At 35.6% G+C, this 26323-nt stretch overlaps 1 protein-coding gene across 6 annotated transcripts; it reads right to left on the bottom strand.

Moving 5' to 3' along the window:
• Positions 1 to 181: 181 nt before the first annotated feature.
• Positions 182 to 26323, bottom strand: RBM45 (RNA binding motif protein 45). Of its 6 annotated transcripts, none has more exons than XR_008553592.1 (11): positions 25903 to 26202; positions 22263 to 22385; positions 20026 to 20152; positions 18320 to 18442; positions 17365 to 17544; positions 15828 to 15957; positions 15571 to 15655; positions 15203 to 15366; positions 12986 to 13186; positions 4402 to 6548; positions 182 to 809 (listed from the first exon to the last, which is right to left on the bottom strand). XR_008553592.1 is itself a non-coding variant. In XM_054699877.1 (11 exons), the coding sequence occupies exons 1-9, from the start codon at positions 26200 to 26202 to the stop codon at positions 12994 to 12996; spliced, it is 1425 nt and encodes a 474-aa protein (XP_054555852.1). In that variant the 3' UTR covers positions 1922 to 6189; positions 6509 to 6548; positions 12986 to 12993. The 6 variants fall into 6 exon arrangements, 5 of the variants coding, with proteins under 5 accessions (XP_054555851.1, XP_054555852.1, XP_054555854.1 ...); XM_054699877.1 differs by lacking the exon at positions 182 to 809 and having other exon boundaries at positions 1922 to 6189; positions 6509 to 6548; XM_054699879.1 differs by lacking the exon at positions 182 to 809 and having other exon boundaries at positions 1930 to 4558; positions 6509 to 6548.

Genomic DNA, 26323 nt, shown 5'->3' with positions numbered 1-26323 from the left:
TTTATTTATGCATACAAGAGCTGAGGTATAGGCCAGAGGCATGGGGGGTGAGAAGATTCACCAGAAACAGAGTGGGAAACAGAACAAACAGACTGACCAAAGTACACTGCTGAGGGGAGCAGCGGGCGAGTCAGGAGAGGTCTGCTGCGCCATGTGGGTTGCTCCCTGGCTGGCCAGGAATCGAACTCATGCTGCAGTGGCTGCAGATAGCTTCATAGGTTGCGTCTTAACCCTTGCGCCCCCAGGGAGGCCCTAAGTCTGTTTTTCACTAGTTTTATTATTAGTGATTTCAGTGTTTTTAGATTAAGCTACTTAAAAAAGCTACTTAAAAAATCCATAGGCCAGGAGGTGGTGATTTTACTTTTTTCTAATTTATTTCTAATGAACTTTGTTACTTTTGTTTCTAGTATTGCATGTTGAAATTACTTTTTACCCCTTTATGCAGTGCAGTGGCTGTCCATTTGTCTTTCAGGGTAGCTTTAAACACATCCTTTACCTGCCATTTTATTTTCACTCTGTTTAGCTGCATTTTTCTTGACAAAATAGCTGTTTAGAAGAGTTTTAAAATTATTTTCCAGGTGATTTTTTTTTTTAGTACATTCTTTAGTACATTTTATTACCTCATGGCCAAAGAATAGGGGGCTGTACAACTGCTGCCCTTTAAATTTCAGGGGAAATACGAGGCTCCAAGGATTGCTTTCAGCTCTTCCACAGTCCACTGAGATGCTATGTAATACAAAGCAGGTGGGTATTTCATTTCTTTCCAATTCATTTCTGCAAGACATCCAAGGTATCCCGCAAGATCTAGGCTAAAGATAGAAGAGGGTAAGAGATTTCCTTGCAATTTCTTTAGAACAAAAAAGGATGGAAAGAACACGTTTGAGGTTTTTCCCCATCTGTTTGAATTTTAATCCTGCTATATAAATAATTTCAACTTGACTGGTGTGCAGAAGCTAAAATATCTTTCTGGGTCCCCTATGCTGCCTGTCATTCAATATTGTTATCTGATTTGTAAATGATTCCTTTTGGGAAATTTTTTTTCTATACATATTAATTTTATACCTTTTTCATTTTTTTGAGGGTAATTCTCCCTTCTTTTTTTTTTTTTTTTGGTTATAGTTCAGAGAAAATGTGTTAAGGTCTCCACCTTTCTACACTATTTAAAGGTCCTTCCTTGCATTACTACATTTTTTTTTTTTTTTTTGCACAGACGAAATGGGGAATAAGCAGAGGTGCAAAGGGTGAGAGGATTCACCAGAGACAAGAGAGGGGCACAGAACAGGCGAATTTACTGAAATACATTGCTAAGGCGAGCACGAGGCGAAAGAGGAGAGGTCTGCTGCATCTTATGTGGGTCAACTCCCTGGCTAAGGATCGAAGTCAGGCTATAGAAATGATAGCGCTAGACTTAGTCCCTAGGCCACCAGGGAGGCCTCTACAGTTTAATCCTATATTATCCTGTATATAAACATTAGGGCTTGCCTTCATTACTGATTGTAGTCTTATTAGTGAGCATACTACTGTTACTTAGCTTTATACTGTCTTCCTGTACTTTTTGTGTTAATGTGCATGACAGAATTTTATTTAAAATTGTAGAGGTATGATCCTATATTTCTTTCTTTTTTTTAAAATATATTCTTTTTTTTTTTTTTTAATAGAGGCATGTTTTACTTATTTATTTGTTTGCTTGTTTTTGCTTATACATGCACTGGGTACAGTCAGAAGTGCGGGAGGGTGAGAGAATTCACCAGAGCCAGAGCGGGGTGCAGAGCAGGCAGAAGGACCGAAGTACACTGCTGAGGGGAGCAGCGGGCGGCAGGAGAGGTCTGAGCGCCATGTGGGACCCTCCTCTGGTGGCCGGGGAGCAACCGGGGATCAAACCGGCGCTGCAAAGGCCGCGGGTAGCTTCGCAACTCAGCGCTCAACCGCTGTGCCACCGGGGAGGCCCTGGCCCTATATTTCTGAGTCATGTAGTGCTGTAAGTCAATGTTACTTTGATAAAAAAATTATAAAAAGAAATAAAAGTATGTCTCTAGGAAGAAGCAAATCATTCCATTTTGTTTTAAAACTTAAACACGTTTGGACTTAATGATTTTCTTTTTTTGTCACATGTGCAATCTCATTGTCATTTTTTTCAAGGATTTGGACAGGAGACATTCTGTTATTAATTTTATTATTAACCACCTTAACAGATTTCAAACGATTCTTTTTTTTTTAAAGATTTATTTATTTATACAAGAACAGGGGTACAGGTCAGTGGCACGGGAGGGTGGTGGTGAGAGAATTCACCAGAGAGAGCGGGGAGCAGAACAAGCAGACGGACCGAAGACATTGCTGAGGGGAGCAGCGGGCGAGACAGGAGAGGTCTGCCTCACCATGTGGGAATCTCCCTGGCCGGCTGGGAATCAAACCCGTGCTGCTGAGGCTGCGGACAGCTTCACAGCGTAGCGCTCAACCCGCTGCACCACAGGGGAGGCCCTCAAAAGATTCTTAAACTTATATTTAACTTTCAAAGTAAAAAAAAAAAAAAAGTAAGTTTTAACTTTTCTTTACAAAAAGCAAGAATTTTATTGCTCATACCATGCCCTTCCCCAAATACCTTTATTAACTTAAACTGGGGCTAAAAACCCATTTTTTTTGATAAGTCACTTAATAAATCTCACTTTCAACATTTCATTAAACAATTATCTGCATTATCCTAACAGTTTTACTGATTTCAATACTTATCAACTGGACTTTCTTTTCTCATTATTTTATTCTTCATTTTTATTCATTTTTGTAGTATGATTATATTCACGCAAAATTTTTCTAGAAAGGGCAAATGAATAGTATCTCGCACATCAGAGGATGTTTTTCTGTTACCTTCACATTTGGATGAGCAAAGAAATCCTGAACTAAAAGACTATAGACACTGCTCCATTCCAGCTGGCATTTAATGTATAGAGAGGATCTCCAGATTTCAGCTTTTTTTTTTTTTTTAAAAGACTGAGGTTTCTTCTATTAAAGTTTTCTATTAATTTGTTTTGTTGTCTTCTTTGGGAACATATATTATTAGAAGATAAATCTTTGTAATAAAGTTTTCTAAATCTTTACCTTTCCTCAGCAAATTCATCTGAGGGTACATTTAATCTTTTGGTTTATTGTAACATGTAAGTTGCAGACTCTCTTAAAGGAAAGCATATTAAGTACAATATATAACATTGACAAAGGAAGCTCTGATTTGATCAACAAATTGAGGGATGGGAAACCCTTTTCCACCTTCTCCTTATTGGGTCATGAGAACCAACGGGGCTCTGAAAAGCACTTGGTAGTCACTATTGTTTGTTATGGAGTATACTTCCTTAGTTCTATGACTAATTACTGTTTTGTAATTAGTCTTCTAAATCTATACATGCAATGGAAGAAAAAAGGCACTTCCTTCCAAGTGCCTCAGGATATTGTTCTTCTCTCACACTGTAGTGTTGCTTATCTCATTAGCCTCCTATTGATTTTGCTTAACTCATTAAGAAACAAAAAATTTAATTGAAGTATAAATTTTAAAACATGCATTACCCTTAGAGCACAGCTCAAAAAGCTGTTACAAAGTTACCACCATGCTGGTCAAGAAAGACAAGTTTTCTAGTACACCATAGGATCCTGTCACCCTTACCTATTCTTTTCTGCCTAAAGTGAGCTCTTGCTTGTTTTCTAATTCTTTTATAAGTGGGATCATACAGCACATTTCCTTTTGTTGACTAGTTTCCTCAACACTGTATTTATGAGATTCATCCAAACTTTTAAATGTAACCAAGAGTTCTCTCATTTCCTTGCTATTGGGTATCTCATTGGACACAGACACTGCTGATGGACATGGGGATTGTTTCTACTTTGAGGCTACTATGAATGATGCCAAGAATATACTTGTACATTTTTTGTTGTTGTTTTTATACATGTTTTTAATCTCTGCGGGATATATGCTTGGAAGTAGAATTGCCGAATTGAGGGTAGATGTATGTTTTAAATTTAGACATTTGTCAAACGTTTTCATTTTCAAAATGGTTGAGTCAATTTACACTCCCACCAGTAGTTAATGAGAGTTCCTGTTGTTCCACACACCAGCACTGGTTCTGTTACTATTTTAGTATTGGCTGTTCCTAACAGTATATGGGCATATTACTGTAGTTTTAAACATACATTTCTTGATAATTGATACTAGATTTTTAAAAACCTCTTAAACTTTCATTAACTGCTAACATAGAGACCATTTTAATGTTTCTTTAGAAAAGATGAGGAATATACCCAATCCTCTCTTCCTCTGCCAAAACCCCAATGCTCCCTGCCTCCCCCCAAAAAAACCCCTGCTACCCTTTCTTGGCCTTCTTTTGTGAAGTGCTGGTTCAAGTCTCTTGCCCATTTACTCACTTCTGAATGAGGAAAGATTTAGGTAGGCCGGCTGCAGAACTGGCAGACTCTGAAGACTGCTTTTAGTCCACTCAATTGCTGATAAAATATTTTGCAGGTGGTGAGAAATGTTAGACCCATTTCATTTCTCCAGGAAAGTCAAGGAGATCCATCAGATCTGAGCTTACAGTAAAAAAGGGTAAGAGATTTCCTTGCAATAAGACTGATATTTTGGGGGCCAATGGCTGAAAACAACAACTTAGACATATGTATTTTTAATCCTACTATAAATATTCTAAATTAGCTGATGAGCAGAAGCTAAGAGATCTTTTGGGGTCATGTATGCTGTCTTTGTCATTCAGCACTACTCCTGACCAAAAGAGTAGGTAAGATGGCTTTTATGACATTGCCTCCCCTAACCTGGGCAGGTAAATGTCAGCTGTGGTTCTCCTGGTTAAGAAAACCTCAAGATAGTGTTGTCACTCATTGTTACTAGGTAAGAAATACAGAATGAAGATTCTTTCGACTGAACTCTGAAAAGCTGTCTCAGTGTATTAGTATAGACTTGTTATACATAGGTTAATATGGAGCGCTGGAAAGGGGAAGGAAAGAGGTCATCATAACTGATAAACTGTTTCAGTGTGTAATTTCAGTCATTAAAAAAAATCCACTCCCTACTGCTTTATTTAGTAAAAATTCCTTCCAATTTCCACTATTCTTCCCTAGGTTTTCCTACTTGAATGGTTTCATGGGTATGCTTGCAGGAAATTGGGAGGACTGCAGATATTTGCATATACACTGTCTATTACTTTTATTTTCTAGATAAGGAAACAGATCCAAATGAGGCAATGCTAATGCCATTTAAGAAACTTGCTCTTGAAGGTTACTATGAAGCTGGGACTATACCACAGTGCCTACAATTACCAGATTTAAGGTAAAACTGGTAGGAGATGGGGCCTGTTAAGTTTCTGCTCAAAGGGTTAAGCCACCATGGCAGCTAATGGTAAATAAACCTTGGCAGCAATTTGTGATAGTAAAACAAAGATGGGTGCTATCTCTTCCAGCATACATCCCCCCATTGTTGTTCCAGTTTTGACATTGCCAAAGCAGGTCAACCAGTCCCAGTGCTCTCAGCAAATACTACAGATTCTTCCCAAGTCAGTTCTACCAGTCACACATAGTTATCTCCTTCTCCATCTTCCCCTAAATGTGACATTACCACTTCCTAAGTTACTGCATGCTAATGCCAATGGATCAATAGTATATGACTGACAAAGCTACCTCCTAGGGCCAAAATCCAATGTAATTTACAGATTTCATTGATGATGAAAGGGAAAATATGTATTTTTACATATTTATGTATTTTACATAATTTTACATACTGGAAAGATCTTCCAGTACGTTGGTGGACAACTTAAATCCGGTAACTTAAAATACATGGCTTTAATTATCTTCTTTTTGGATTTAAAATAAAAAACAAACAAAAAATAACAGAATAAGTCAATCCTTTAAAATCTCTGTGCTAAGGAATGCCATGATTTATGTTACTAATGATGGAAAATAATAATCTATGCACAAGATATCATTTAGTAGCAGTATTGTTTACCTACAAAATCAGCCATGAAAGAGAGACAGAAAAAAAAGCATGTAGTAACCTTTGGTTAACCTACTGTGCTCAATATTTCCTCTAGTTTCTGTGAAAAAAAGTACTTACCTTTATGCACAGTTTCTGATTTTTGTATCTCAAGTACAAATAATTTTCATAAAGTAGTCTTCTGATGCCTTCTTTCCACCACTTCAGCAGTTTTGCTGGAAAGGAAGTCTCAAGGATGACACAGCAGTTGTAGCTTTGGTCAATATGCAGGTTCATTAGCTCATATAACCTTGATGCCCAGAGACTAGTTGCAGTTCATACATGGCAGTCATAGAACCCACTTTTCTTGTGATAACCAATGAAATGGATTTTCACAGGGCCTGGCAATTTTCTACGATTATAGGGAGACCTGGAATTTCCCCTTGAGGACAAGTTCTATTTTAGTCAAAAGCACAATCACTGAATAAATGAACTTCATATTTTAACTAAATATTTAACTAAGTATTTCTATATGATTCCCTAGTAATACCATACCTTCCATTTCCAGGATCCATGTGTTCTTGAGTTACTGTTTCTAGAAAAAGAAATAATGCAATCCATTTGTTAGAAATCAGATATTAAAATGGACTTATCTAATAAGGATCACCTTTGTTTTCTCTTTATTGAAATCATTTAAAAATAATTGCTATGATTTTTAAAGGAATTTACCATCCATATATGGAAGAAAGCCTGTATAACTTGTGTGAAGATTATATAAATAATAAATTTGTTCTTGCCCTTACTTTGTGTATTTATTAAGAATTTATTCAAAGTTAGTGTTACCTATACATCAATAAGTTTAGGGGTACACCAAAAAAGGATTCACTTTTTAAAAAGCATATATTTTGTAGAGGATTCATTTTATTTTTTTCTCAAATGAGGTTTATTGAGGTAAAGAGAATTCACTTTAGCAAGAATGCTCACACACATATACTAGAGGTATATTTATTTCTGCACTTTTGATTATAATATCTTATTTCTTTAGATGCTGATGTAACTACATATCCTTTATGTTCCTTTGTCATTTAAATATGACATACAGCTATGCACTTTCAGGGCTAAAACTTTTGATAATTTATTAACATAATTCACTTAAAAATAAATGTAAATAAAATTAGGTGGCTTTGAATGGCATAAAATATAAATAATTACTATTCTTTATAAACATCAAATATATTTGCCTACATGAAAAAACTGGCCTGGCATTTTGCTTGTATTTTTCAATTTTTTTTTTGCAATTCAACCTTATTGATACTAAGGGAAAAGCAGCTGCTTAATTCTAAAAAGTGCCCAACTAAAAAGACATGAACACTTTTCACCATCTTATATATAAAATTGTCCAACCTAAAGTTGAACATATGGCATCTTTTTAAGTCAGTAGACTGCAAAGTCAATGACAGGACCACCTTATCAAAATCACTTAGGTGATGGTTGTAAAACGCACACCTAACCTGCAAAAACTTTGTGGATACCAAGGTTTAAGACCCATTACTTTTGACAACACACATCCTATCATTTCAGGTTCAGCACCTTAAATAACAGTGAAATGCTGCACACAACTGTTTCTGGATAGCAAGACTTATCACCACCTAGTGGTAAAATAAAATCTCTTATTTCTATTTTCCACTGATTCATTAACATTATGTAGAAGGATCCCAATTAAGATATGAAAATTCAGGGAAACCTAAAATTTTGAGTGATAATTTTCTGAGTATTCTGCATTTTTATATGAGGGTAGAATAAAAAAGAAGTTTTGAACAAAAACATGTAAATAAAATTGCACCATACCACACACACAAAAAAAAAAACAGTATATGTCCTAGAAGAACCCCTCCTAAAATTTATTTCTTGGTACCCTTTTAGTGTGCTTCTAATAACATTTTTCACAGTATATATGATGGTTCTCTTTGGGAGGTTCAGGGATGGTATTCATTTACCTATCAAAGATTTTGAGAAGTTTTAAGGTCAAAAAACATTGAGTAATAATCCAATATATTCTAAATACATTTAACTATAAAAATTTCTTTCTCAAAGAACACATTCTCTCAAGCCACCAGTATTTCAAGGAACATAGTTTGAGACATGAACTCTAAAAACAGTAAATTTGATAGCTGCTGTCAGCAACTGCAATCGATCATAAAAGACCTGACAATGAATTTACAAGAAAACTTTGATCCGGCTTATTTTAAATGTTACTTAGTAGTTGATCCACATATCTGAAAGAGGAATTTATTAACCTGTATTGTTTAGCATTTTTTAAAATAAAAACTCCACTATGCTGGCAATTTTAGTGACTGTTATGTACACAACACCTAAGTATATAAATATGTTCTTAAATCCAAGCAGCATTTGAAATGTAAATATTTAGGACAAGATAATAAGCACTAGATTATTAAATGTTACTTCTTAGGTTCTAGAATTTCCTCATGCTACGAAAAATGTGACATTTGGCTTTTAAGATTAAGTTTTAGGGATCAACTGTGACAGGAATGCAGGAATGTGGTAAATGATCAAAGGGATTAAGATTAAAAGCATGCCTAAAACAAAGTGACCAGGGCTCATTGTGATAATCAACTGGTAGAGAAAATACAAAGGAAGGTTTCAATGTTTTGCAGGTAGAAAGCAGTGTTTTGCAGGTAGAGAGCTATTATACAAGTCTTTGTAGAATTTATACGAAGGACTCAAGAGAAAAAACTTAGATGAGCACCTTATTGAAACACAACTGTTTGTAGGACCTGATTATCTTGACTTTAAATGAAGAATAGAGAAATTGGGATTATTTTATCTGAATTAGAAAATGTGGAGGGCAGAAGGGCATGTGATAACTACCAAGTGAAAGATTCAACTTCTCTGTGGCCTAGTATAAAATTAGGGATGAATAAATGAAAATTATATGGAATTAGATTTTGTCCATTATGAGGATTAAAACAAGATGCAATGGACTCAGGTAGGAAGTAGGGAGCTCCTTCTACTATTGCTACATATAACATTAAATGACTTATTAATTTTTACACTGTTTAGGAATATTGAGGGGAATTAAAGCAGTGAATGGTAGAACCAGATAACCAGTATGGCACAATTCTGGTCTGTGAAGTGGAATTGTGCGTGTAGGAAATGAATTGGGGATGAATAAATGTCTGTTTCGTAATTAATCCTCAACTTTCCTCACTTCAATTTTTCACTTACAAAGAGCACATTTGCTTTTCTTTAAAAATATGCCCTCTGGCTCACACATAGATACTGGGTTCATTTCCCATTCAGTAAGTCTTGTCTGGAAAGATAAGCCTGGAAGTTTTCTTATTTAAATTTACTAAAATTACTGACTAAAAGAGGATTTTAATTTTTCAATGGAGATGTCCAAGTATGAAATACCCTATTTAAGCTCAGTGAATTTAATCTTTCACTATTTTTAGTTTAACTCAGGATGAGAAAGGCACAATGCGGAGGTAATTAAGTCATATTTTAGCAATTGTATACCATTTACGTCTTTTTAAGGTTCCAAGTTCTTAACTTAGAAAAACCTTTTTGGATATGTATCATTCACCTCAGGGCTGATAGGAATTCTTCTTGGATTTTAAAAATTTTGAGCGAGTGGGTTCCTAATTTTAAATCTTTTATGAAATGACTTTTTTTCTACCATAGTCTGTCTGAAAACTGCCTACATGTCATTTTTGGGAGCAGTCATATTTCTGTATTTATAAAGAGAAAATGTCTACCCCTCAAAGCTACTTATGCTTACTTAGACTGATTAACAATAAACCTAAAAATTTTTACCAACACTGCTTTGTAATCTTAAAAGTTCTTTATAAGATTACCAAGAATTTCTGGTATAACTATAAAAATATATTTCTAATGATGTCTTTTGGCTTTTGATTTAAATATAAGTAGCCAATCTGAATGTGTAGAACTGAGTAGCAATTACCATATTTTATTGAATCTAAGATGAAACTGATTGAAAGAAGCACTTTTATGTTCTACTAAGAAAAAAAAAGATTCTCAATTACATAATGACACACAATCTCTATCAAGATGCTCCCAATTTCAGAAACATAAAAATGCATCTCAAAATCAATGAGATATGTCATGTAGTCAAATTCTAAACACTATCAAATTATTTCAGTCTCACCTTTCACATAAATAAGGCATGATTTAGTTAAGCAAAGAAAACTTTATTTCTGCTATACATAACAACATTTCACTCTAAAAAACAACTACTATATTTGTTAACCATTAATGTATGGATTCAAAAATACATGTCAACAATCCCTGCTCCCGAGACAAAACAATGCTGTGCACAGACTATCAGGTATATGAAAAAAAAAAGCTGTCAACTGTCCACAGGGAGTGCGTCCAGTCACATTTTCAGTCAGTCAGATGAGGATTATGTCATTACTTAGTCTTTGTTCTGTAGAAAGAACACAACACAAGTATGAAAATCATCACCTGAAAGGAAATAGCTGTTGTATATAGTATTCCTAAAATGCTAGAAATTGTTCCCTTATTTCACTATAAGCAATGTTATTTGCTTACTTAATCATAGGTAAGAAAAACCAACTTACTCAGAAGAATGATATAAATAGGTACTGAATTTCTGGAGGGGAAATGCTATGAGTTAATACAAAATCAGAATGCTCTGAAATACTAAATTTTCTCCTTGCCTCAAGTTGAAAGAGAAAAAAAATTTACACCTCAGACCCATCTCAAAATTGAAAACTAATTTAAGAGTTATACTCTTACAACAGTTTTTTCTCATATTTCCTAGTTGTAGCTCACTTATTTCAATGCTTTTTCCTCAGAGAAAAGGTACCCTTTTGAGCAGTGTTTGTGTCCTCTTGAAAATAAAAGAATCAAAAAAAAATGCTTCCTACCCCAGACTTTAATTTACCGCATCATTACTGCAATTTGGGAAAGCTTTTATTTTATTGTATTGAATCTTAAAAAAATATATTTATTTAATGTACTAGCAAAGGAAGAGAAATTCATTATGGAGTCCATGGCAAATAGAAGATTGCAGCAAAAAATTAAAAAGCTGTGCTCTAACGAAATGGCTCTTAAAATCAATATGGCTAAATATGTCCTATTGTTTTCAACTAATCTGATGTCACTTTATCTTTGCCCAAAATACGATTAATATAGTTCAATAAAAGGGAAAAGGACAGATTTACATTTTATGACTAGTCACAATGAAGAATATGCACGTGCTCTAAAGTAAGGATTAGGAAGAATGTATACCACCATGACAGGAGAAAACGTGGTATTATAAAGTTTCATTCTCATATGAAAATTTGTTAACATAAACTTTCAGTTTCTGGTCATTTGGATGAGTGACATTTCAAAGGTTACACTGAAGTCAACAATGCAAGATTTTTAACTCATTTTTTGCAAAGCATTTTTTCAAAAAGGAATTTTGCTGATCTTTTTTTTTTTCAGTAACTCCATGAAAAAAACCTTGGCTTCAGAAAGGCGAAAAGATTTGCTCAATCACAGACAGTTAAGTGTCACAGCTGGAATTCTAACCTAGATCTTCTGATTTTTAAGTCTAATATTTCCTACCTATATTAATAATCATTAGGAAAGGCTCTATGACGTGTAACTTGTTTAAATTTTCATATGAAGATGTATTATTGTTCTTTTTTAAGGGTAAAGATTCTCTGAATAATAGGAATGTTACCTACATTACTGAAATATTCAGATACAAACACAAATAGCACATTTGTGCATGCTATTTGCTTAGCTTGTCTAAAAAAGAATTCAATTCTTAACATTTTATTTGTAAACACTAATACTTGCTTTGTTATAAGAAAAGACTTGTTAATTCTTTTTCACTGGCAATTCAGTATTTCTACATTGTATGGCATAATGGGAGTGGTTTTTACAATTAAAATTTTTCTAAATTAGGTTTATTCATAATGGGTTCAGTGGGAACTCCCTATTACCAACTGCCATCTAGGAAAGAAGAACTAACAATCACCTGGCTTGGTCTAATAGAGGAATGGTCATCAGCAGCAAGACTTACATCAATTTATTCTGATACTTGTTGATTCTTAAAATTAATCAGAAAGAAAACTTGAAAGGAAAAGAAAACTTTTCAAACCAGAAACTTCAAATTGAATTTCAAGTGCTTCCCAACTGCAGTGGACTTGGGGAGCTGCTGTGTGTGGGTCCAGAAAAACTCTTAGTTTTCCTTGAAACTGAGGATTCATCTACAGATTAAAAAGTGGAAATGTTGAACATTTCTAACTTTAAAGAATGTTTCCTCAAGCCAAGGAGATGTGTGCTTGCTTCAGAAGCACATATACTAAAAATTGGAACAATACAAAGAGATATGAATTAACTGTCAGAAATATAAGTTTGATTTCTGAAAATTAATGAAAGGAGTTCAAATGGTTGTCATTATTTATAGCTGGCAAAAGTTTCTGATAAATTGGTATAGTTTTTCTACATACATGTACACATGAGAGTATTTTCTGAATGTGTAGTTCTGATGCACAAATATAAGACCAGAGAAACCCGAACATTCAGGTTCATAGTTCCAAAAAAAAAATTGCCATTTGATTTTGTGTTTTAGGCATTTTATTAGTAAGAAGTCAAAACATTCCTTATAAAGACTTTAATTCATAATTCAAGACATTAATTATTCAAGTTAAAAATCTTCAGAATTTTTTTTCAATTTTAACGTTTATATAAGCATATAGTAAGAAATTAAATTCTTAGTATGTAAGACATTCACAAACAGAAAATTAATTTTGTAAAAATGAAATCTCATTTTATTTTATAGATGGGTAAAAACACTCTTCCAATAAACATCAAAAACAATTTTTGGTTTTATAAAATTAACTCCTGAGCTGAGGTTTTATCAGTGAAGTTTTAAGTGATGGTATATTTAAATGACATCATCTAAATCTCTAAAAAGAAACTCCATGCTATACTATTTGCCAGTGGATCTTTAAATTCAGATTAAAAAAGGCTTACCTCAAGAATCAGTAAGTTCTTTGTCGTTTGTTAGATTTTTCTCTTGGGGAATCTGCCAGCATAACTTTAAGCCTGACTCCATTTAGGATCTTTCCATGTAATGTAGTAATGGCATCATTAGCACTTATTCTATCTGCATACTTGGCATACCCCACATTTTTTCCTGACACAAGGTAAACTTCAATCAGGTTACCAAAACGACTGAAACAAAGCAAAAAAAAAAAAAACCCAACAAACTGAATTTAATGAATACAGCTCCTCAGGTCTACAGGTTGGAGTCCATTCTGAACTCCTTTTTCACTTTCTTCTCTACATTCAATCTCTAATTTCACGTCAATCTTCTTAAATGTCTCCTCAATCAGTTAAATTCTCTTCCTTCTTATTTTTAACTTTCCTCTTCCCAACCATCATCATCATCTTTTCCTTAGGTTACTTTAATACCTTCTTTACTAGTTTTCACAACTTCTGGGCTTGCTCCTTTCCAAACCACTCCCCTTACTCTACTGAATTGATCTTTCTAAAACACAAATATGGGCCTCCCCTGGTGGCACAGCGGTTGGCTGACCACAGTCTCTGCAGCGCTGGTTTGATCCCCGGCAACAGGGGAGGGTCCCACTTGGCACACAGACCTCTCCTGCCGCCCACTGCTCCCCTCAGCACTCTATTTCATTGGTCTGCCTGTTCTGTTCCCCGCTCTGGCTCTGGTGAATTCTCTCACCCTCCCGCGCTTCTGACTGTACCCAGTGCTTATATAAATAAATAAATCTTTAAAAAACCAAAAAACAAAAAACACAAATATGGTTATTTCTTCCTTAAAAATCTCTTAAGCAGCTCCTCATTGCTCTAAGGACAAACTTACTAATGTATCTCTCTGGCTTTTCCTGACAAGGTTCTTGTTCTCACCAGCTTCATCTTCCCTCAGTTTCTCAAATTCTATATTCCAATGACTTTTATTACATTCTCTCTGGTAAGAATAACCCACTCCCAGCTTCTGTTCCTGACTGAGTTATTTTTATCAATCAGGTTCTAGAAGTCTTCTCAGTTTCTATGGTAGGTACTCCTGCTAAGTATTTCATAGCCTGTATATTCTTTTTCACAATACCAATCTCGACTGGTTGCAATTTCCAATCTACTTGTCCATCTCCTATACAGACATTAGCTCTAAGAAGACACAGACTATAATGTTTGTTTACATAATAAAGTTTTATTTACACAATGTCTCTAATCAGTACCTGCCTAACATGGAGGAGAGGCTCAAGAAATAAAGCAAATAAAATACTTGAACCATATCCCTGATACTCTGTGCAGCTCTGTAGTAAGGTTTCCATTTATCTTTTCAAATCACCAAGGCAAACAGGGAAAAGATCAAACAGAAAAAGCTAAGGGAAGAGGTCGAAAACAGAAATTAACAAGGGCTTTCTCTCCCTTTCTTTTTTTACATTTATTATATACTACGCCTTAGAATCAAGTAATTGTTTGCTCAGTATGCTTACATAATCCGTAAGGCTCCACTAATGCCTACAAAATAGAAGATGCTCAGTAAACACTGTTTAATTGAACTATAACTATAAAGGAAAAGATACATGAAAAGAATTCTAGACAGATTTATGCAGAATTATCTTCCATCAAGAAACAAGTAATTTGTTCATTCTATGCAAGTAGCTCTCCAAAACAATCCTATGTTTTATGTCTTCAAAAGAAAAATAAAAGTAAATGATGGAGAGAAGAAAATGATCATCTATTTTAAAAGGTGATATAAATAAGGAATTTTTTTTTTAAAAAAGATTTATTTATTTATTTATTTATTTATACATACAAGCACTGGGTACAGTCAGAAGTGCGGGAGGGTGAGAGAATTCACCAGAGCCAGAGCGGGGAGCAGAGCAGGCAGAAGGACCGAAGTACACTGCTGAGGGGAGCAGTGGGCGGCAGGAGAGGTCTGCGCGCCATGTGGGACCCTCTTGTGGTGGCCGGCAAGCAGCTGGGGATTGAACTGGCGCCGCAGAGGCTGCCCGCAGCCTCGCAACCCAGTGCTCAACCGCTGCGCCACCGGGGAGGCCCAAATAAGGAATTTTTTAAGCCAGAGATAGGTTCCTACTGGATAGGAAGTTTCAAGACCTTGAGCATGCCTAAACACATTATAACAAATTATACTATAATATAGTATAATAAACAAATTATACTACAAAATAAGATTTTGTGAAGTTGAAATCTTACCAGAATATATCCTCTAATACATCTAAAGGTAAAGGATGAGGATTAAACACGATAAAAAGTCTTTCCTTCACAGGAGTTTCAGGAGGGGCTTTTTTTTTGCATGATGGAAGTACAACATCTGTCTGGATTTGAGGCAACTGTGATCCAGAACTTCCTCCAAACTGCTGTTGAAGAGTTAAGCACAAAGTAAGAAAAAAAAAACTGCACTTTAGGGATTTTAAGCCATGAGCTAAGACAGATGTATATCACGGTACCGACGTGGTCTTTTACTTTAGCTCTGAAAATTTTCTATGTAGGTTATGAACTAAGGCCACAATAATTCTCTACCTTATTGAAGTATTATAAAGGTTAGATTCTTACCTACTTACCAGAAATTGCTGCTGACTTGGGTTATTCCACACCATTGACGCAAGCTGTGCAGCTACCATCTGCGTTGCCATTTTTCTAAGGAGACTGGAGATAATAACTGATAATTTACAAAAAGCTAGAAATATTGTCTCTTAATAGTAACTTGTTTTGTGTGACTTCTTCATCTGAGAGGTCATTGTTTTTCTAGTTTTATTCTTCAAGTCAAAACCATGTACACCCAAAGCGTGGCTTTAGGTACTCCTGGAATGGTACTTACTCTGTTACATTACTCCCATCATCAATGAAGGAAACACCTATTCGATTCCCAGGAGGGTACTGAAATCCATGTAATTTGTATTTTGCATAAATGGCTGATGCTACATTGAAGTACTGTACCACCCCATGACCTAAAACAAAGTAAAGCATATACAGGAATTAAAATGAAAGCAGAGTAAACACCAAAAGCCTGTGTTTGTTGCCTCAGAAACAAAACAATGGAGAAATGCCCTATATCACACAATTAGGAAACAGAGAACCAAATGGATCAAAAAACAAAGGTGTCCTATGCATGTGTGCAACATTTGTGTTCTAGATAACAAAGTTTCCAGATTTTGGTAATATGTGAACACGTTTTAAGGAAAGTGGAATATCACCATAAGTTCTGTTTAATGAATGTAATTTTAGGATACTGGCGTTTCTTACATGATAGACATACCTAAAAATGGACCACCTTTTCTTAAATTTTAAAATTTTCCCTATCATTCTGCGTAGGAAGTGAAATGAGAAGTGATATCTGAAAAGAATATGTAGTCATTTTGGCTAGCTGCAGTGGTAGAGAAGAAAAATTACATGAAGAATAAAAGTAAGGCATAGAGAGTGTCAGACGAGAATCACATATTTAACATTTCTTTGGAGAGCATTTAGCTAAGGGAGGATATTACAGTGGAGTCCTTATATGGACTCTGTATTACCCCTCACCTCCAATTCTTTAAAATAAGTCAACAAATCCTAATATTTACTAAGTGTCTACCACTATGTACCAGGACTTGCAGTACTTGCAGTAGGTATTTTACATATATTACTTGCAATTCTTATCTAACCTTGGAATAGACAACGCTAATAATCTTATTTATCAGTGAAGAAAGAGAGGTTCAGAGATGATAAACAATTTATCAAGGTCTCAGAGCTGTTTTACACGGGATTCACATCTAAGTCTGACACAAAATGGAAAGCCAACTTTTACTCACTGTGCCTCCATTTAAAAAAAGTCTTAAAGAATAATCTCAAGGCATAAAAACAAAATACAAAGATAGATTAAGCTAACACTAAATAATAGGCTTAATCAATTAACTAATTAGTAAATGCAAATGGCAACAGCAGAGTCTTCCTGCTATTAAGACTGGGAAGAAGTAGACAGAGCAGTAGAACAGTTAGGTGCCTGAAATGAAAAAAAAGGTATAAAGTTTAAGCAAAAGAGTCCAAGGGATGAAGAGGAAACTTTAAGTTTCCTTTAAGTTATAATTTAACCTAGCATTTATCAAGAGAGTTCGGAGACTCTATCCTGAGGTATTTTTGTTGTATAAATGGAAACACAGAATGCTCTATTTTGTGGGAGTTAAAATTTTTTTTTAAGTGACTATACACAGGAATTATAATCTAGAGGTTTATTTACTAAGGAATCACTGTATTTGGAAGTTCAAAGTGGAGAAAAAGAAAACATTATCATAGACAGGATGTGACATAAAATATGTCACTGGAGAAAAGCCATCTTTTCAAAATAAATATATTTAAAAATAATATAGACATTATTTTACCATAATTTGAATAAGGATCTCGTTGAACTTCACAATATTCCAATCCTGGCACTATATCAAAAATGCTGAAAAGTTGCTCTTCAGTGAAAGGAACTCTTGATACAACTGACAGGCGTTTGGAGATTGCTTCCTGGCCTCTGTTGTCATTCTTGTCAAAACTTGAAAATTCAGATTGCTGTTCTTTATCGATACAAAAAAACAGGTAAATCTTTAAATTTCTATACATTCAAGAATTTTTGTATTATTTTAGGTACTAGAAAAAAAAAAAAGAACTGTCAATAAGCCCACCGCATTGAGCAAAGGCATTGTATTCTGCAGCATGCTCTTGGTCATTAGAACCATCAGAAGGCACCAATGATGAGAAAACAAACAATTCCATTCCCCAACTTTCAACACAGAAATACAAGCAGAAATGTGTATCTAATTTCACAGCAATATTTTTAGTATGTAAAAATACAAAATGTGGCAAGTATTTTACCTCAAAGCTTGTATTATATAACATTCACAGGCTCTACTTTTATCATTAGTTTTTCCCTTTTCAAGCTTCTACTTTGTCATTCCTCTTTTTTTTTTTTTTTTAAATCTAGCTCTAATTTTAAAGCAACAGTAGTTTAGGGATAAAACTGTAGGACTCTTAGTGAGGGGATACATGTATATGTCTCTTCTTACTTTGTGTTCAGCTACAGAGGAAGAAACTAACCCAAATATGTGGCAGTGATGAAACCACTATCAGGTTTCATTTGAGATATTGCAAAACCATGGGAAAAAGTATCATTAGAAATAAATTAACAAAATAAGTATTAAATATTAAGGACATGAGAAGCTATGACCAAAAGACACTATATTAAGACTTGTTTTTCATTAAGTGAAATTTCCAGACTGCTGATCATTTTTCAAAACACAAACCAAAGTGCATATACTATTTAACTTATTAAAATAAAGGGGGCTTACTTACCAAATGGAAACATATTTACTCTAGATTCATGTCCCAAACTTTCCTGCCTCATATTACAGTAATAATCCTGTTCTGAGGATTCAGATGCTTTATTTTTAGGTTCAGCCAAGATAGCCCTAAAACCTGAAAAAGAGAATCCATCAACTTCAAACTTCACAGCAAAGTTAACATATCTGCAAATAGACTTTAATTGCTAGAGCCTAACTTAGCTTTATAAAAATAACTTCATAAAACAAGTCTATATCTCCACCAGATCTGCTTCTTTGCTCTTTGAAAATGACAAAGAACAAATGAGAAACAGAAAGATGCCAAATTATGGGTGAATGTAGATGTGAAAGATCAGTAATTGTAAGATATCCCTTTCAGTCTCCCCCTACTTCAGATGATATGGTCATTTATTCTCCTAGGTTTCTCAACATCAAAATTCTATAAGCATTTCTTATATTCTTTATCAAGATGACTTCCCTTTGAAATACACTTAGAATATGTTTTATTTCACTCTAACTTTCCTGACTCTCTATTTAATTCAGATTCTCTTCAATTAACTACAATGTTTCAATGAATCCCTTTGTCTCCGGACAAAGAAAGGCTCATAGAACCCCAGCCGCTCCCACCTTTTGGAGATAACCCTTAGACCCCTGTCTAAAACCTTAACTTTGTCTTGTAATTTCTCAAAATGACTAGAAGCCTTTATTCAGACTGTTGCCTTCAAGTACTGGGCAAAGACATATTAATTCCTAACACTGTGCCTTTGTCAACAGTGCTTTTACAATCTGTCTCACCTATTCTTCACCAGATGCAAATCCTACCTCCCCAATGCGTTCCCATGTTCATTTTGTGTACTTGTTTTTCAACACGGATATGCTGTACCATACACTTTAGAACATCTTCATCTGATACATTTTTGTTGAGTCTATTATAATTGGTAGCATCTTTGACAGAGACTTCAATAAAGTCTCTATCAAAGGTATTTGGGATAACAGAAAAAGACAAGACATATTCTTGCATTCAAAGACCTCTATCTTTTACCTACTAGATCTAGGGCATTCAAATAGCTATAAATTCCTTAAATCCAGGGTTGCTTTATATTCCACTTGTATCCCTCTATTTGACATAATGATAACATCACAAGCATTCTGTTAATGCTGGTTGATTGAAAAATTCAGAAGTCTGAGAAAAAATTTTGGCGAGTACCTTAGAGTTATTTATGAATTCTACTGATAAACAGTAATTCTTTCCAGTATGTATAGATTTTTATAATTTATTCCACATCTCATCACTAATGGTCAATATAACCAGAAGGATGAAAACAAAAAGTGTTCTCCTTGACTTCTTGAAAACTCTTATTCTTCATTTCGGTACCAGCAACCATAGGAAATCCAATTCAAGTCACTCTAGCTTAAAATTAATCCTATGTATATTTACTCACCTATGCTAGCAAATTAATAAATTTTATCCTTTATAAATAAGCATTTTCACTTACAGAGTTAAGACAGTTATTTATATTTCTCTTCAAAACAGAGCCCCAATTAAATTTTAAACATAGTCCCAAAATAATTTTCATTTTAGGATGTATATATTTAAACTCCCATCACTTAGATTAAATTTGCAGGTGCGGTGATAGCGAAAACCGGTATTAGGTTGTTATTGAAAGTGATCAAAAATTTTTATATATCTTTAATTATACTAAACAAACACATGCTTACTTCGATCGCAGTTTTCTATTGCCTGGGCAGCTTGTGATGGTTTTAAATATCGAACATAGCCCAAACCTTTACTTTCTCCAGTGACTTTATTCTTAATAATGCTACAATACTCGATATCTCCATACACCTATGAAAGTTAAAAAAAGAAGGGATCTTAGAATAAAAATTAATAACTGAACATTTTATTAATTTTATCTGCAGAAAAGGAATTAAGAGTTAAAATAACATTCACTTTTAATAATGAAATAAAAAGTCACAAACTAATGAGGCACTAGACAAGTAACCATAATAATGACATAAAAGAGTAACATAACTAAAGTAATGATAATTTTTATTTTCTATGCATTTGTCTACATATATATTACATTACTGTCAATAATTTTTCAATAATTATATTACTGTCAATAATTTTTATTATTTATTTCACAGACTTAATTCACTTATTTCACTTATTTCACAGACAAGGAAGCTGAACCTTAGGAAAACCAAATAATTTGCCTAAATTATTAAGGGAGAGTAAGAATTTGTATGTGGTTCAGATAGTTCCAAAGTTTGGTCAGTAGTGGTTAACAGCAGAGGCCCTAGAGTCAAACCTACATTCAAATCTTGGGTTAGTCGCTGTACAGGTTAATTATCTTCTCTGTACCTGTCCCTTTATCTATAAAATGGGACCAACAGTCATATTATCTCATTGGGCCGTTTTATGAGACAAATGAACTGGTACACTTAAAGTGTTTACACAGGGTCAGAATATTCAACATTCAGTAGAGACTAGCATAATTATTTGGCTGCCTCCTAATAGGAGCATAAATGATTGTATATTCTTTTGAAGAAGAGCCTCTCAAAATGTATGACTAAAACACTGATTTACTCAGAAAGTTTAGAAGTAGTAAATGTCTACTTTTAATGTTGAACAAAAATATGGATTATAAAATCTTAGTATTTTTTATTCATTTTAATAAAATTCTGTTGGCCTCCCTGGTGGTGCAAGAGGTTAAGCACTGCACTATGACGCTACCAGCGGCCACTGCAGCATGAGTTCGATGCCCGGCCAGCCAGGGAGCTACCCACATGGTGCAGTAGACCTCTCCTGTCTCTCTCCATGATCCCCTTGGCAGTGTATTTCAGTCAGACTGCCTGTTCTGTTCCCCACTCTGTCTCTGGTGACTCTTTCACCTCTGGCATCTCTGGCCTGTATGCCAGCTCTTGTACGCATAAATAAATAAATCTTTAAAAAAATAAACAAAATAAAATTTTCATGTAATCAGCCACAACTTAATTCCTGTGCATTTAGATAAAAATGCTCTAATTGTTCACTTACAAAATGATATTTATAATTATAAGGTAAGAAACATTTTTTTTTACTATTGGAATAAAATTGGATATATATTTCTGTATTGTCATATTTAAAGTATTTTATTCAGCTCTCAATAGAGGTAGAACAAAGGAAGTTTGAAAATTACTTTTTACTACGTGTTTTTCTTTCTTGCTTACTGCCTACCTGGATTCATACTATTAGGAAGAGGAGTAGTAGAAAAGGATAAAATATTTTAACTCCTAATAATTTTAAAATTGCTTTTTAATCATTTTAATGAAAGTATATTTTACTGCATAAAAAGCCAACAGCCAAAAAGATTCAAAATTTCATTCAAATTTCATTTACAGTAATCTTGCTATAGTTCAGAGCTATAGTTAATTTCAATACCCCCTCCAGAGGTCTAATTTTAGGATTAAAAACTATAAAACAAGACTTTTTGTGAATAAGTACAACAGTACACAGGCCTATAATAAGTACTAGGTGATACAGTTCACACATTCAGGGTTGCCTGAGTCACCTCTAACAAGAGGTAGCAGAGGAGGAGTGATAAGGTATGTTTTAAAATGTTACAGACCAAAAACAGGCTCTGGATTTAAATCTTGGCTCTACTACTTACTACTAGGTATGTAACCTTATGGGTTTTATGCTACATTTTTCTGAATCTTCATTTTCATTATAAAGTCTGGTTAGAAAAATACCATCATTAAACTTTTCAGTTTTTATATATTATTTAACTTAAAAAGTAGTTCATTATAGGTTTAATATAACTAGATAGAAAAAGATGACCTAAAAATAGCTATTTATTTCCCTACTACAAATGTAATGACTTAATTCAAACAACACTTCAGATTTAGTAACCATACAACTAATTTAGGATTATGAGTTATCAAAGATGCTAGCTGGCTAGAAAAATAAGCACCTTAAATTTTTCCCGTAAATCTTCTTCTGTGTAGGACTTTGGTATCATAACAAAGATTCTTGTGAGTTCTTCATCTTCAACATCTCGATGACTTCCAGATGATCTGGACTGTGCAATGAAAACCTAAAAAACAAAAATTAGTCAACTGTTTGTTTATTCTTTAAGTGTACTTACTTCATCATGTTAGCTTAAATACCATGTAGGGCCTCCCCGGTGGCGCAGCGGTTGAGCGCTCGGTTGCGAAGCTGCCCGCGGCCTCTGCGACGCCGGTTCGAACCCCGGCTGCTCCCCGGCCACCAGAGGAGGGTCCCGCATGGCGCGCAGACCTCTCCTGCCGCCCGCTGCTCCCCTCAGCAGTGTACTTCGGTCCTTCTGCCTGCTCTGCTCCCCACTCTGGCTCTGGTGAATTCTCTCACCCGCCCGCGCTTCTGACTGTACCCAGTGCATGTATAAACAAAACAAATAAATAAATAAAAACATGCCTCTATAAAAAAAAAAAAAATAAATACCATGTAATAGGGTCTTATCAAAAGAAAATTTTGAAGCAATTGTATTGCAATGACTTTCATATCGCTGCACTGTGGTTTCCAAATGTTCAGATGGTGACACTGAAAACTGTTTTCTTTCTACTATTAATCTTTTTAAATAGGCAATATAATCATAATCAGGATCATTTCAGTGACCATCCAAATGATTTATATGAATAAAAGACTGACCTGAGGCTGTATTTTACTACTAGTGGCAATTCAAATATATTGAAACATCATTTGTGGCACTAAATTATTATTTGGAATTTAATTTGCTTGGTAGTAAAGCTTCATTTGTAAATTTTTTGCTGTTGTTGTTTTTGTTATCCCAGAAGAATGCTAGAATTTCTAGGATATGGAATTATTTATATGTTCCTATGGAATTACAGAGTAGGAGCAACAACTAAAAGGCCACTGAACTTAGAAAGGACTTCAGAAGTATTGAAAAAGGCCGCGGTGTATACTTGGAAAACAGCTGTCACAGAAGTGTAGGGACTTGATTACAAGACACAGCTGGGGACACATCCCTACAGAGTCTACTTCCAATTTTAACTATTTCAAGCACTGTATGAGGTATTATTAATGGAATACTGAATAACACAGAAATGGGCCATCAGAAGATTAGTTTAGTGTATATATAAGTAATAAATGATCAACAGGGAAATACAATTAGGGAAGCCTTAAGTATATGGAAAGATACTAGAGAGAAAAAAGGAACAAGTAAGGTCCCGTGAGATCAAAAATTTTGAAATTTTAGAAGGCTGTTTTGAATTTCTGATAAAGGAGACAGCAGAACACACAAATAATAATTAACCACTTAATGGATACTTTCTCAAGATTTTATGGTCACAGACTAAGGGCTCTACATAAGAGGCATCCTTACAAAGCTTAAAACCAAGATTTTTCTCTTTTATTTTCTAGGTTTACCCCTTTTCTAAGATAATGTCACAGAATCAGTTTTATTTTGATAACCATTTCTGGAGGTAGGTCTGATGCTATCATTTTCTTATTTTTCTTATCGATGCTTTGGAACTTTGTAAAAGCAAAAAACATGAGAAAAATCGAAGATGAATGAATTAAACTGGAAATACTGAAAACAAAGCAAAACAAAAAAACAAGAACAAAAACCCCAAACCTATATTCCAGTGGAAGACAGCCCACACTGTAGCTCCTGAACTGGCATTGTCTAGCTAGGTATTATAGTGAAACAATTGTTTGGCTGAAACTTAGTTAAAAAAAAAAAAAGTCTGTAAAACAGACTTATCAACCTCAATTATCCTAGGGAATAATTTAATTTCTCAGTGGCTAACAGGGAGGACACATTATAGTTTTGGGACATTTACTTCTTCTGTAGAAATTTAATCAAGGAACGGGGGTGGACAAGTTTCAAATTTGAGGCATCTTGGGGAGGGTTGTCTAAAATCTCAGTTGTAATGTCATACTCACAGAATAAAAACCCCACCTACTTTATACTTGGAAAGCGAGGAAAATTACCAATCTAATGCAGGAGTTGGGAAACTACAATATTTTGTTTTTCCACAGTTCATGATATAAGAATTTTTACATTACTAAACATAAAACAAAGAACATGTGATAGAGACTACATGTGGCTCACAAAGCCTGAAAGATTTGTGAAGAGGCCCTTTGCAGAAAATGTTTGCGAATCCCTGATTTAGTTTATGCCATGGCCTTACAATTCATTTTGTTGATGATCTGTTCTCATCATTACAAAGAACTGGGCAGAGAGGGAATGTCGACTGTCTACTACTATGCTGTTGGTATAGTCCCAGGCTCCTTTTCTTTTGCGGATGCAGGAACAGAGGTCTCCAGAGATTGATACATCTGAGTCTTTCATTTGATTAATATGATTAAAAGTTCATATGATTAATACTTTTCTCAGCTTTCTGTACTAAAAACAATTTGAGGAAAAGATAACTTTGTGAAGAGCTCAACACAATTATATATACAGCAGTTGTTTTTATAGGACAAGGGAAGGGAACAATTTAAGTAACTGTAGACTCTTAGGATTAGATTATGAATTGAGTTCATAACAAGAAAGCAATGACATCTTGGCTACTCCTGACAAAGAAGTTTAATATAACTAGATAGAAACAGATGACTTAGAAATAGCTATATATATAATATGTATTAAAAAAGCTATATATATATAAAGCTATATATAAAAATAGCTTATATAGTGAAGGCTTATTTTGTGCTATGCACTGCATTAGAAGCACAGACTAAGTCAAACAACCCTCAAGATGATCTTTTTTGTCTTATATCAGTTATTTTAATTTTACAGACAGCTGTTTTAATTTTACAATTTTTATTTTAATTTTCTGTTAAGTGTAGAAACTTAACAGAAATACCACCAAAGTGAACTAAAGAGTATACAAAGAGGCATTTAATAAGAATGCAATTACACTTCCATCCCAATGATCTGGCTCTTAAGGCAGTTTACCTGAGTGTGCTTTCAAAGAAAAGTGGCAGTAACACAACGTTTGCTACGTAATACCTTCACAGATCGGGCCTGGATAAAACGATTTTCAAAATAGAATAGCACGATGATGATCAGTTATAATAGCAGTTTTAGCCACCTGCACTTAAATACCATACACAAGCAAACTCTCCTCTAGTACCGGGGAAACCAGCGAGCCACAGTCGCGTGTATTTTATCAAGTTGTTAAGCTCCACACCTACCTGAGGACAAGCAAAGCTATTTGTCCGCCTAACGGTAAACCTAGTCTGAGCAGTCATCGCAGCAGGCCAAGGCCAGAGCTGGGCGTGGCAACAGAGTTCCGGAGGAGTGGCGGCAGGAGGGCGGGGAGGCCCAGTCTGGGTTCGCCCCGGGGGAACCCCAACCCAGCACCCGGGGAACCCCAACCCAGCCCCCGGGTGCAGCCTGGCCGGGGTTGAAAAGCGCGTTGCCAACGCCTCTCCCCCTCCGTGCCCAGATGTGCAGGCGCCGCCTGGGCCGACACTGGGGGCAAACGTGCGACCCCTTCCCAACCCCGACACAGTTTCGGGCGAAGGGAGGCGCGAGAGACGCGCCCCGAACAGCCCCTCCCCGTTCGGACACCGTTTGTGCGGACGCCCCGGCCCGGCCGTCGCACCTTGATGGGCTTGGTGTCGTTGGGGCTGAGGCACTGGCCGTGCATCTCCTCCATGGCCCTGCAGGCCTGCGAACTGCGGGCAAACTTGACGAAGGCGATGCCCTTGGACTCCTTGGTGTGTTTGTCCCGCACCACCCAGATGTCCTGGATCTCCCCGAACGGCGAGAAGCGCTCCCGCAGCACCGACTCGGGCGTGTACTTGCTGATCACTAGGAAGATGCGGCTGTTGGGCGGCTCGTCCAGGCTGTCGACGCCCGGGCGGAAGCCTCCGCCGCTCGCGCAGCTGCCAGCCTCGTCCATGGCGCGCCACCCCGGCGCGGGAGCCGGGCCCGGGTCCCCCTCCGCCCCTCCTTCCGCCCTGCCCGCCACCGCCGCTGTCGCACACGCAGCGGCCGTTGCGGGCTCGGCGCTCCGCTTCCGG

This window comes from Talpa occidentalis, unplaced genomic scaffold, assembly GCF_014898055.3.
Source record: "Talpa occidentalis isolate TD23 unplaced genomic scaffold, MPIMG_talOcc4v2.1 talOcc4.3, whole genome shotgun sequence".
Taxonomy (NCBI): Eukaryota; Metazoa; Chordata; class Mammalia; order Eulipotyphla; family Talpidae; genus Talpa; species Talpa occidentalis.
Note: the sequence above shows the minus strand (reverse complement) of the source record. Positions and strands in the feature narration are given on the sequence as shown.

Excerpts from the sequence above, each read along its gene's own strand:
- RBM45 (XM_037523615.2), bottom strand. The coding sequence starts at position 26,202 with ATGGACGAGGCTGGCAGCTGCGCGAGCGGCGGAGGCTTCCGCCCGGGC. Across the intron at positions 22,386-25,902 it reads ACGACACCAAGCCCATCAAG|GTTTTCATTGCACAGTCCAG; the intron begins GTGCGACGGCCG and ends TTTGTTTTTTAG. Across the intron at positions 15,367-15,570 it reads CAAGTCAGCAGCAATTTCTG|CAGTTTGGAGGAAGTTCTGG; the intron begins GTAAGTAGGTAA and ends ACTCTTCAACAG.